We start from the raw sequence: 11960 nt of genomic DNA on the forward strand, positions 1-11960 counted from the left end.
ACAGGTGAGGGGTCACACTCTGAGCAAGGCAAGGGGCTGACAGCTGCCAGACTGTCCGGGAAGAAAGTATGGCCCTGTTCCCTAGAGCACATAGGTGGGTGGGTTTTGCAGCCAGGCTATGGGCACTTACTGCTGTTGGTTGTAAGGAATGGGAAGCACCACTTATTCTTGGACCCCTGTCATGGATGGCTAGGTGGCGTGGGTGGAGCCACCCGTCCTCAGGCCCCTGATGTAGGTAGGTCAGGACCCTGCTTAATGGGCAGAGCAGTGTCAAATGTCACCAAACTGCCACTCCATTATATAGCTGATACAGTTGAAGTTAGGCTTCAGGTATATACCCTGTTGTACTGTGCTAATGATGGCCTATGCTATGGAAATGGGCTCACACAGGTGTATGCAGGGGTGAAAGGCATTCAAAATCCATGGTCCCCTTATGCCTGTGCCTAGGCAAATCAGCTGTGCCTGCCCTGAGTTCCCGGTTTAGGGGAGCTGGCAGATTATTTATTCCTGTTTGTTAGTTTGTTCCCTTTGCAAGGCTGGGAGAATGGCTCAGGGCGCGTGATGAGTCCTACTTCTGGGCCAGGAGATGCGGCAATCGCTGAAGCCTGCCTGGGACCCGGTGCAGAGTGGAGAGAGGGTGGGTAAATGGGAGAAAGGTTCTTCCCAAATGGGGTGTTTTTTGATCTGCGCGGTAGGTGAGACACATGTTCTTTTGCTGATTGATTGCCGCTTTTCAGTGGTTCTGGAGGCTTGAGTAGACTCTACACCAGTTGGTGTCTCTGCATGTGAAAAATGCATCCCGAGCGCCACAGCTTGCCTCATAGCACATGCCAGCAGATCTGGCCTGCAGGGTGCCAGTTCCTGCCAGGTCAGGTCTGGCAACTCCCCGCTGCTTCTTAACTGTCTCTCCCTCCTCCTGCCGCTCAGTCCTATTCCTTAACTTTGCCTTTGATGTTCAGGGCTCCTAGATTGTCATATATAGTCAATTCACTTGTTTTTTCGGGTCTTTGTTGTAAAAGAGACCACAGGAAGCATCTGACTACTCCACCACGTTGGCCCTGCCTCCCTCTGCTACCTTTCTTAAGATGCAGCCTTTTGAGTTGTACCTCATCCAGTGAATAAAATTATTGTAGATCGCTTTTCCCTGCTATGGTCAGTGAATATTCTGTCCTGACAGGCTTTTAATACTCACCACCCATGGTTAAAGGAAATAGCTTGATTTTTCTTATTAACTTGTTGATGCAAACACCAGTTCCGGTTTTCTTTCCCATTGTAGTTACTTTGTTTGCTTACTGATGTGGAAATTTCCTAATGGTCCAGGCTTCAGGAGCCCCAGAACTGTTCAGACTTTAACAGTTTGCTGTGTTATATTGCATTTGCTTTTGAGAGAACAGATGGCTCTGCACTTTTGCATCCAGGAAAATACTACACTGTATCTGTCCTTCCTAGCCGTCTGTGTGAGTAGATGTGTCTGTCCGTGGGTGCACGAGGCAGTGGCCAGCGTGCTTGCTAGTTCTCTGCAGTCGGAATAAAAGGCAGAAGACGGAACTGTTCCAAGGGCCTGAGAGAGTCTTGCAAAGGAAAACACTACAAGCAAGGGTCACGCTATTGCTCTTACTGCACCTGCATATTTCTGTGGATGGAGAGGGGTGGACTTTTTTCCCTGCTTAGTGGAATCTAGAGGCCTTTAAAAATGGAATTAAAATGCTCCAACACCCACACACAAAGCCTGGCATACAACTAAGCATTGTGTTCCTTAGAGGAGGAAGCATTCTTGGTCCTTGGCGAAGGAGGCAGTAGATTCCTTCAGTTGAGTGAAGGTTAGTTGAAGTCTTGATGTCTCCAGCATGGCCAAACCAGCTCCACACACACTCAGCTGGAGCCACCAGGTTAAACAATGCAAGAATGACTTCTCCTCCTCTGGGACCAGTGGGCGGGCATGGGGTGATATCTCAGCCACTGCGCTAAGGGTCTCCTTTGCCCACTCTCCTAGCTTGTGTATTCTCTGCATCGGCGTTGGAGAAAGTACAAGTGCATGCATAGGTCACTCACTTTCCACGTGTTTGGAACTAGGGGCAAGGGTTGTTTTGCCTTTAAATTATACCGGGCATGGGTCACACATGCAAGTCATTGTAAACCCAAGGTGTGTAAATTGGTGACCACCTGCATGGCACAAAGAGCATATGAGTTTCCTGAGGAAAGCATGGTTAACATGCCCCCTACCCCTTTGTGTCTTGGCAGCCTGCAACGTGTGGTACCTGAACTCTGTGGAAATGGAGTCCCTCACAGGCCACCAAGCAGTGCAGAAGGCCTTAAGCATCACCTTGGTCCAGGAGCCTCCTCCCATCTCCACGGTCGTCCACTTTAAGGTGTCTGCCCAGGGCATCACACTGACGGACAATCAGAGGAAGTGAGTGAGGGGCTTTAGGGCCGGGGGGGTTTCTGATCACATTGGGAGGTAGACTTCCCCACTGGCTTTTCTCTTGGAAAGAAAATGCCTCAAGAAGTGTCGGTGGTCAGTCTTGAAATAATTAGCCATCAGGCTTCTGCCTAGGCTTTACCCTGTTATTAAAAGTGTCCCACCCATAACCAAACCAAACCCACTGCCATTGAGTCAGTTCCGACTTGTAGTATAGTAGAATGGAGTAGAACTGCCCCATAGGGCTTCCAGGGAGCGGCTGGTGGATTCCAACTGCCAACCTTTTGGTTAGCAGCTGATCTCTTAACCACTGTGCCACCAGGGCTCCAAAAGTGTTGCAGTAATCACATATAGATTATTGGTGTTTAACCTGAAGGCTTTTCTTCGGAATCAATAAAATTATTTTTTAAAAAAAGGTACTTGGTACTTTGAATATTGCACATACACGTATATAATTTGCAAATGCAAAAATCGTGTAAGTCACTTGTTCAAAACCATCCTGAGACTATAATCATAGTACACTGATCTTTGTTCAACTATTACTGTTTTCAACTGCGGTCATTTTGTTTGGGGTGAGAGCCTGACCTTGATATGTTACTTCCTGCTGCCAATTTTAAATGACTTTATCAGAGTTGCTGTTGATGCAGCAGTGTGTTCCAACAAGGAACATTTATCACGTCCCTGCCTGGAGTGGTGCTCTGTGCTTTGAGGTCACAAGGAGGTGCTTGTTCCTCTTGCTCGTCTTCAGGCTTGCCTTCTCTGTGTTCCTCTTGTAGGAGGAGGAGTCGTTGACTTCTGGATTAAAGGCATTTCAGAAGTAATAGCTGTTGTTATGTAAACAGCCTGGTGTGATTAAGAGTCAGGCCAGGTCTTCAGCCTTAAGAAGGCGGAGCTATGGAAGGAGCTTGTAGAGGAAGGTGGCTCATGCCCTAATGCCAGCAGAGTAGTCCCCAAGCAACCCCCGTCCTTCTGCCCATGGAGCTTTCCCAGAGTAGAACTACCCCATAGGGCTTCCAAAGAGCAGCTGGTGGATTTGAACTGCCTTCCTTTTTGGTTAGCAGCTGAGCTCTTAACCATTGTGCCACCAGGGCTCCTCCTAGTGGGAAGGGGAAGGATTTTCTGTCTCTCGTGACTCGGTGGTGCCTCAGGGCTCATCCCCAGAGAGGGGAGATTTTCTTCATCTACCCAAGATACAGCGGGTTGGGAGCAGATTTTATTCATAGCCCTTCCCCAGCTAAGAATAGGAGTATGGGGTGGGACTTGGGCTTTGCGAATTGGTCTGAGTTCAGTTGCTTTTCTACTTCCTAAAGGGTGACTTAACCCCTTGATGCTCAGTTTCCTTCTCTCTAAAACCTGAACCACAGATGAAATGAGTCCTTCACAAAAGCCAAGCGGGGTTGGCCTCGTGGTAGGTGCCGGCCTGTGTCCAGTTCCGTGTGCACATGGAGATCCTCAGACCATGTTCCTGAACATTCTCTTCTATATGCTCCCAACCTCCTCTCCTAGCTCCTCGCAGAACTATTTACTCTTGTCACCGTGTGTTTCTCCATCTTTCGTTTATCCTTTATAAAATCTTGAGACAGGCAGCCTCAGTCAAGCTCTTTCATATGGCAAGAGTCAGAATTTGGATTTGGACTGGCTTATGTGGGAAAGGGGGGTGCATTCTCTGACAGTCAGCTTCAAAAGGCAGCTGAGGGGGTGGTGCAGCCGGCCATGGTCCACCTCAGACTGAAAGATGTCAGACTCTCTGTATCTCCTTTCCCCCAATGGTGGCCTCTCTCTCTGTCCTTCTCCACAGGGGCTTTCTGGCTTCCTCCCTGTGGCAGAAACAAAGCCCCCAGCAGCTGGAAGACACATGCTTATAGCTCTCTTCAGAAAGAGGAGCGAGCTACCCCCAAGCACCTACTATGCTGGTTCTGCCTGGATAGAAAGGACAGGACATAGTGATGGCTACCCTCTCCAGGACCATGTGGACTGGGGGCGGGGCAGTGCACTCAAAGGAGGCTGGGAGAGCTGCTCCGACACGAGGTTGTGAGCCCCGGACACAGGGCCTTCTGGTTGTTATATCAGCAGCGGAGCTGAGCTCAGTGTTAGAGGCACTTCACCAACACATATAATGTGCACAGCCCTTGCCAGTTTACAGAGCGCCCTCACGTGCATTGTTGTGTTTGAGTATGGCACCAGTCCTGTAGGATTAGGGGGTGTTGGTATTGTGCTCTTTTTACAGGTGGGGAAACTGAGGCTCAGAAACAGGAAGTAGTTTTCCCAAGGTCACAGGCGAGGGAAGGTCAGGCCAGGCCCTGCTGGTGCTTCTTTGTACCTGTCTCCCTCACACACTCGCTTCTCCAGTTAGTTGAGGGCCTTTGGTTCAATTCCCGTCACCCATGGTGCTGAGGATCCCAATCTGAACAGCGCTGCATTTTACCACGACGCCATTTTTCTTTTTGAGTGCCAGCTATTTCCAGCTTCACAACCTTTTGACTCTTAATAAGCACTGACTTTGTTCTTCTCTCCAAGTGGCTAGTAGAGTTGTAAGATCATCACATGTGGGAGACCCACACAGTTTGTGACCCATCATCATATAATGCCAGCACACTCATCTCCCCCGCCTTGTTTCCTGGACAGGCTCTTCTTCAGGAGGCACTACCCTGTTAACAACGTGATCTTCTGTGCTTTGGATCCACAAGACAGGAAGTAAGGAGTTTGCATGTTTATTAAGCAATGCATGTAGTTCATTTTATCCTTTAATTTTATAAAAATTAACAGCGATTATCTTTTTTCTTCAATTCACAAGGTGGATGAAAGACGGCCCTTGCTCAAAGTAAGTTGCCAAGATTTCTTTATGTTCTCTCTTAGTTTACAGCCACAATCCAAAGATGAATTCTGTTCTAGATTTCCAAAGAGAATTCCTGATAGGAAAGTGATTAAGTAATGTCAGTGGTTTTGGGTTTATGCTTTTAAAAGTAAAAGTGTTCTTATTATGTAGGGAGAGACTGGATAGTGTTCACCTGTCTGCTTGCTGTTCATTGCATGTGCTGTGTTTACATTTGATCTGTACAGTGATGTAGAAATACAGTGAGGCAGAGTATAGCTTTTTCAGCCATTTAGGACAGGGTGTGGCCTGCAGGTGCTTTGAAGTTTCCTGTGAACATGAGCACAGATAAAATGGATGTTCAAAGTTTATCACACACAGAGCGGGAGACAGTTCTCATTATGCCCTTGCTCTGAGGCAGGCCAGGCCTTGGTTTCTAGATCCCTCAGGGAGCCCTTCAAAGACCCCCTTTTACAGATGGGCCTTATCCTGATTCTCTGCGTGGCCAAGTGGCCTGCCGCAGCGTGGACCATCCAGTTGGCGTCTCCTCACAGCTACCTGGGGTCTCAGGTGTGGCGCCATCAGCTGGCTTTGTTGTCAGGCAGGCAGCTGGGGTCTCGTCCTACCCACGCTGTCTGAGGCATAGCTGTCTCAGTTTCCTAATTACCTCCTCCAGAGTCTAAATTTAATTACCAATAATGTCAAGTCACAGGTCCCCTTTCCTAGGATTTCTTCACCTGTCTCCCTTGTCTAGGGATCTGACAGAGTGCTCAGACTGCCCCCTACCCCAGGTGGAGACTGGTGGCGCACTCCCCAAACCCCAGCAGGCAGGGGTAAGACAAGGCCTTCGTCTTCCTTCATGGACTTTGCAACTGCATTAGGGTCACTTAAGTGTCATTCACTGGTCTCTGCAGTGTGGAAAACTGTTACGCTTAATCCAACAATCCTTCCTTTTTCTAAGAGAAAGGAGACCTGTACCAGGGATTTGGATACAGATAATGGTAGTTATTGTGTGAACTTTAGGACTCATAAAAGCCTATTAAGATACTGGCTTCCATTTGTCTGAGAAAAATAATTAACTGTACTGTTCTTTTAAACAGTGGCCTGAGAAGAGAGTCATTGGAGTGTTTACTTACTTTTTTATTTCCCTTTTATTATAATCTGTGTTTTATGGAACTGATATGCCTTCTATATATGGTCTTAATCCTTGAATATGTTTAAAAAAGAAATGCTAAGTTTATAAACCATGGTCTTAATCCCTGTTGAAATAAATATCCACTTGAGGTCACTAGATTCCCATGAATTTAGGTGCTTCTCCAGCTGGTTGGGTGTCAGGGCTTTCTGCATTCATCCCAGCCCATTCGCTTGTAGACAGGCACGTCCAGTTACACTCACTGCCTCTGGCACACAGGGTCAGGACTTGTGTGCATCTGACACCATCTCAGGAACTGACATTGGGTTATTAGTACTACCCAAGTTGGTCTCTAGCAGCATTTTGAACTGGTTTGTTCTATGCTCAAGGGCAATAACTCAGAATGCCTAGAACCCGTCTCACTTGATTTCATGAGGTGATAACAGGTGGTCTCATGAGGCAGAACAGTGGTCCTCACACCATAGTGCCCTGAGAAATCACCTGGCACCACAGACCTGCCCTCCCCTCAGAGACTCCTATCTTCTAGCTAGAGAGTGGGGCTCAGGGATCTGCCTGAACAAGTATCCAGAGGGTTCTGGCCAGTGACCTTGAGCTGCACATGGAGAAGCATCTGTGTAGTGCGTGGAGCCCTGTGTAGTGCATGGAGCCCTGGCTTGGAGTCCAGCCCTAGCACTGGGCTGTGAGCTGGTCATTCAGTTTCTCTGAACCTCATGGTTCTCACCTACAAGATAAGGGTAGTGACATCTTACCTGCAGGGCTTGAGAAGGTTAGAAATAAAGTGTGCAGATAGGTACTTAGCAGGGGCCTTGGCAGATAGGAGATGTTAGTAAGTGGCAGCTGAAATCACTCCTGGTGGTGGTGGTGGTGGTGGTGGTGGTGGTGGTTGGTGGGACGCTGGCCACTTTGACCTTCCCTTTTCCTTTGCAGGGTCTTTGGGTTTGTGGCCCGAAAGCAAGGCAGCACCACGGACAACGTGTGCCACCTGTTCGCAGAGCACGACCCTGAGCAGCCGGCCAGTGCCATTGTGAACTTTGTATCAAAGGTCATGATCGGGTCCCCAAAGAAGATCTGACAGTCCTGCACAACACAGGCCCACAGGAAGCCTTCAAGGACCTTGAGACATCATGGGATTGGGATGGGGCCACCACTTTGTAGCAAACTGACATCCCGACATTCCCAGTCCAGGAGGGAAAAGTGGATCTTCCAACTTTACAAAAACAAGAACAGTCAACCTCACCATTCATTGGCCTTTCTTGACAGAAACTCCTCATGTGACACATTTCTGTAGCCAAGTGCTCCTTGGGTGAAAAAAGTTGGACAAAGAGTGCACCCAGCAGGGACCACATTGGAAAGAAACATGCAAGAAAACACCCCAGAGAAAGGGGTAGCATCCCATCCTTCCCAGTTTGCCAGCCTTTGTGGGGAGGGGTGGCCCACTCACTCCAGTGCACGGTGTGACAGCTGCGCGGTATGACCGCTGCACAGCCTGTCCTCATAGGTTCCTGGCTGGTCGATGTGTGGTGATGCGGCCCTCATCTCAGTCTTCCACAGCGGTGGAGATGTTACCTGACCCAGAAGGGGATGCATGTTTGGTGAAGGTCAGTGCAGGTCAAGCCCTTTCAGAACAATGAGAGGTCATGAACGAGGCGACAGTGGGGTATGGTGAGGATGAGAGTGATGGGAGCTTTTGGGCTCCAGTCTGAAAAGAGCACTGGGATGCTTTAGAAACCAGTCCTCTGGTGGGTGATGACTCACGCCTCCTGCTCTTGGGAAGGGGTTCTAAGTAATGAGTGAAACAGTGAGAAGCCGTTTTGACCAGGAGAGGACAAAAGGAGAAGATGGAAGTAAAACGCCATTTCTGTGTAATTTATATTTTCCTTATGCCAAATTATTTATGATATCAGTTTGCCATTGCTGTAGTGTGTGTGTGTACAAACACTGCTGCCTGTCGCGCTTGGATTTGAGGGGTTCATCATGATGTAGATGCTCTGCTAGTGCCTTGACACACAAAATGGTGGTACAGGGACCGATGGGGTGCTGTTAGAAGGCTCCAACATACCATGTTACCAAGAGCCCACTTCAACTCTTTACTCCTATCTTTTCTCATATTTTTAGATGACTTTCTTTTGGTGGGAAAGGTCCAGAAGGGGCGGGAAGTGACCAGTGAGAGCACAACCTTGCTTAGCACCTGCTTGCTAGGAGTCATTTTAAGACCCAGTGTAGTAGTATTGCATGAAGTACTTCTCACCTTCGTAAGCTCTGGTAGGAGTCCTTCTCTTTATACTGCTCCTTGCCATGCATGCTCCTTCCTCCCAGGGATCCTATGTGTTTATGGCATCCTTGAGCAGAAGGAGGAAAGGAGGAAGAGGAGAAAGTAATTCTCAATGTGTACAAGCTCTATTTGAGTGTCACTTTCCCACATCACCCTGGCCACTGGCTCAGTGTCATTTTTGCTTGTATGACTGTTCCGACGCAGTGGTTTTCCACCTGAAGGTGTCCATGGTCACAGGTTTGGAGGAAGCAACTGATCCTGGGACTTCTCCAGAGCGAGAGGTGGAGCTGGGCAAGGTTGTAACAAAGCCATGGTCCCTTCCTCTTAATGCCCAGTGTGCTCCATGGTGACTGTTCAGATTGGAAGCCATTTTGAATTTCTTGTCCTCCTCTGCTTTCTCAACTCAAGTGCAAGCTCTCAGATCGCAGGTACCACAGCAACAGATTAGGGTTTGAAAATAGGCCTGGTGAATTCTCTGTTTTAAAATGAGGGGCAGAGAAAATCATAGCGATGGACAGAGCTGGAATCATCTGAATTCCAGCAGGCATTGTACATAGACGTCTGTATATAGAAAAGCAAGTGGATGATTCCACATTTTAGCTCCTATCGATGCACCAAAGGCAAGTGCCTTGTTTCTGTGCCAAATGTTTGCCTGGTCCTCATGGACCCGCCTCCCTGACACGTCGGCATGACCGTTACAGGGAGTGTGCTGGCCTGTCCTAGTGGCCTTGATGTCTTCAGCAGAGGCATCTCGCATTTCACTGTTTTCCTCTACTGCAGGAATCAGTCAAGGGGGAGGAGAGGTGTATCCTCTCACCAAGTGGCTGCCTCATACTGAGAGGGTTTGTACCCAAGTTTGACCCAAAGACCACAGGCCGGGCCCCTTCTCCTCTGAAGAAGGAAAAGAGGGCTTATTTAAAAGTAAAAGCAGGAGAGGGAAGTGCTACTTACAGTTATGGAGACATCAGGGCCACCCACGAGAGTCTTTGTTCAGCTCCTTCAAGAAGCCACAAAAATTTGCCTTTTAAACTTACTGGCCAGGTGTGGTTTGTTCTCACATCGGTCAAGGGCATCAGGGAATTTGCTCCAAGCAAAGCGCTCCCTCTGAGGAACCGAAGGAAGCGCTGTCTGCAGGTTCTGACAGACTGGTACGACCGAGTTCTCTTCTGGTGTGCCCCATGTGCATGAAGAAAACAACTTGGTGCAGTCACAGACAACCATGCAGTCACGGACGACTGTGCTGTGCCCCGGAGATCCCATGCACGCACCACCAGCTCCGGCTTTGGGCGCATGCAACAAGAAACACTCCCGGGCATCATGCCTGTGGGGCCTCGCCTAGCACAGATGTGCTGTCCTGGAGAGGGAATGCCAGTGAGGTCCCAAGAACTGTTTGCAACAAATATCATAGCCAGGGTCCTATTAACCTACTCATGAAATGTATTGTTGTAATCCTCCAGTGTTAAACTTTAACCGTGTTAAAACTCACGCTGCATTAAAGAATTTCTTGTGTATCCTCAGTGTCAAAGACCTTGTAATGTCTCCTTAGCAGCCTTACTTGTTATTGAATATTTTTACCTTTTCTGATACTGTAAAGAGTATATCCAGTATGTAAATGAATGTTCTATAAATCCTTTGTATAGTCATTTGCTCTGCTCTTTAAATATCATCTCTATTCAGAGTATAATAAAATTATGAACTTGGTAAGCCTCAGTGAACTGGTGTTTGTTTTTTGGGGTAGATAGTCGTGCCCCTACTAAATGATTAAAGCACTCGTGTGTGTCTGCGTCTGTGTGGCTGTTCCTGTGTGTGTGTTCCCGTGTGTGTGCCTGTATCTTGTGTGTTTATTTGGGAGGTTAACGGGGGTTGTTCATTGGTCAGTGGATTCAGTTATAAATCCACATAGGGTTTGCCTTCAGGAATATATTTTAATATTTCTGCCCAGAGAACCTTGAAAAATTACATTCAAAGATTTAACAAAATTAACTATAATGCCCAGTGGTAGGTACTCTGATACTTGTTGATGTAGATAGGCTCACCCCCACCCCACCCCCACACACACACCCAGTGGCTGCAGGAGTCAGCCCCTAGTGTTGTTGGGCGAGCTCTGGTTGGTTCTCCTCAGTTTCTAACTGGGCAGGCTCTGGACCTGAATATTAAATCTGGTGGATTCCCTTAGTCATGTCGCAGATGCTGGTTGACAGGCCTGGGACACATGGGCAAGTACCCACCCCCCTGGCACTCATGAGCTTACACCCTTCCCCCGGCCTCTTCCCTCTCTCTGCACTGGCCTGGAGCCTTAGGACTGGCTCCCTCCCTCCCTCTCTCTAAGGGGAATTGTCCCCTGTTGGCAAAGGCTCTCCTCTCCTGTCTTGGACAGCATGATTGGGTGCAGGTCCTCACCCTCCTCCTGAATTCCTGTGAGTTAAGACAGAGCCCAGCACTGCATGCTAGCCTAATTCCCTCTGGGTCCCATTATCCTGAGCAGGGCTGTGATTGCAGGAAGCAGAGGTACCGCACTTGGCGAATTTTAATTTGAATCTGATTTGTACTTGATCACCTGGATGTGGATGGGCCACTCGAAGGCACCCAGCCTTGAGAGCCTCATACATAAAACAGGAATGATACTGCAGCCTCCATGCCTGTAGCTCCTCCTGGGGCAGGCCTTCCACACTGTCAGTCATTATAAGTATTACATTAAGGATGGAAGCATAACTGCTTATGGAACTGAACCTCTTGATGACCACTTCAGCTCCAAATCAAAAACTAAGCAATACTTGGGGCCATTTCAGTCATGGACAAATAATACAGATTTAACTTGTTGCTTTCAACCTTAAGTCCAAGTTTCCTCTTGCTCTTTCAGCCAGTGGAGGCTTCAGCTTCCCACTCTGATGAAACACAGAGTGTTGGGAAGGTGAACTTGAACTATCCCCAAGCCAGAGTCTGTGGGGCCTCAAAGAAGAGTGAAAACAGGCTGGGGCAGGTTAGATCTTGCTGAACAGGAAGCTCCCAATGGGCCCTGAAGACAAGGCCCAGCACTGGACAAATATCACAGTGTGGTGTAACACAAACAGGGCACCTTGTTAACACTGCCTCACAGAGTACAACTTCTAAGAGCACCACCTGACTGAATTACATTGCCCAACTCACAGGGTGCTCATAGAACACATGTCCCTAGACCTCATGACCAGAGCCTGCCAGGTAAGCTGTTGGAAAGGCTCCACGGTCATGAGGCCCTGGCTGGAGGAGCCCTGCCACATACGGGCATCACGAGGTCTGTTCATCGTGCAACGACCTGCTGTGATGG

The 11960-nt window shown here is 48.5% G+C and overlaps 1 protein-coding gene across 1 annotated transcript in view; it reads left to right on the forward strand.

Moving 5' to 3' along the window:
- Positions 1–10590, forward strand: part of LOC111819020 (tensin-3-like) — a 39806-nt gene extending 29216 nt beyond the window's left edge. Inside the window, exons 6-9 of the mRNA XM_023724449.1 lie at positions 2242–2410; positions 5045–5113; positions 5214–5240; positions 7312–10590. Coding sequence (XP_023580217.1) covers positions 2242–2410; positions 5045–5113; positions 5214–5240; positions 7312–7456 — 410 coding nt within the window. The 3' untranslated portion in view covers positions 7457–10590. The remainder of the gene's footprint in view (positions 1–2241; positions 2411–5044; positions 5114–5213; positions 5241–7311) is intronic.
- Positions 10591–11960: the final 1370 nt, after the last annotated feature.

This window comes from Trichechus manatus, unplaced genomic scaffold (assembly GCF_000243295.1).
Source record: "Trichechus manatus latirostris isolate Lorelei unplaced genomic scaffold, TriManLat1.0 scaffold00247, whole genome shotgun sequence".
Lineage (NCBI taxonomy): Eukaryota > Metazoa > Chordata > Mammalia > Sirenia > Trichechidae > Trichechus > Trichechus manatus.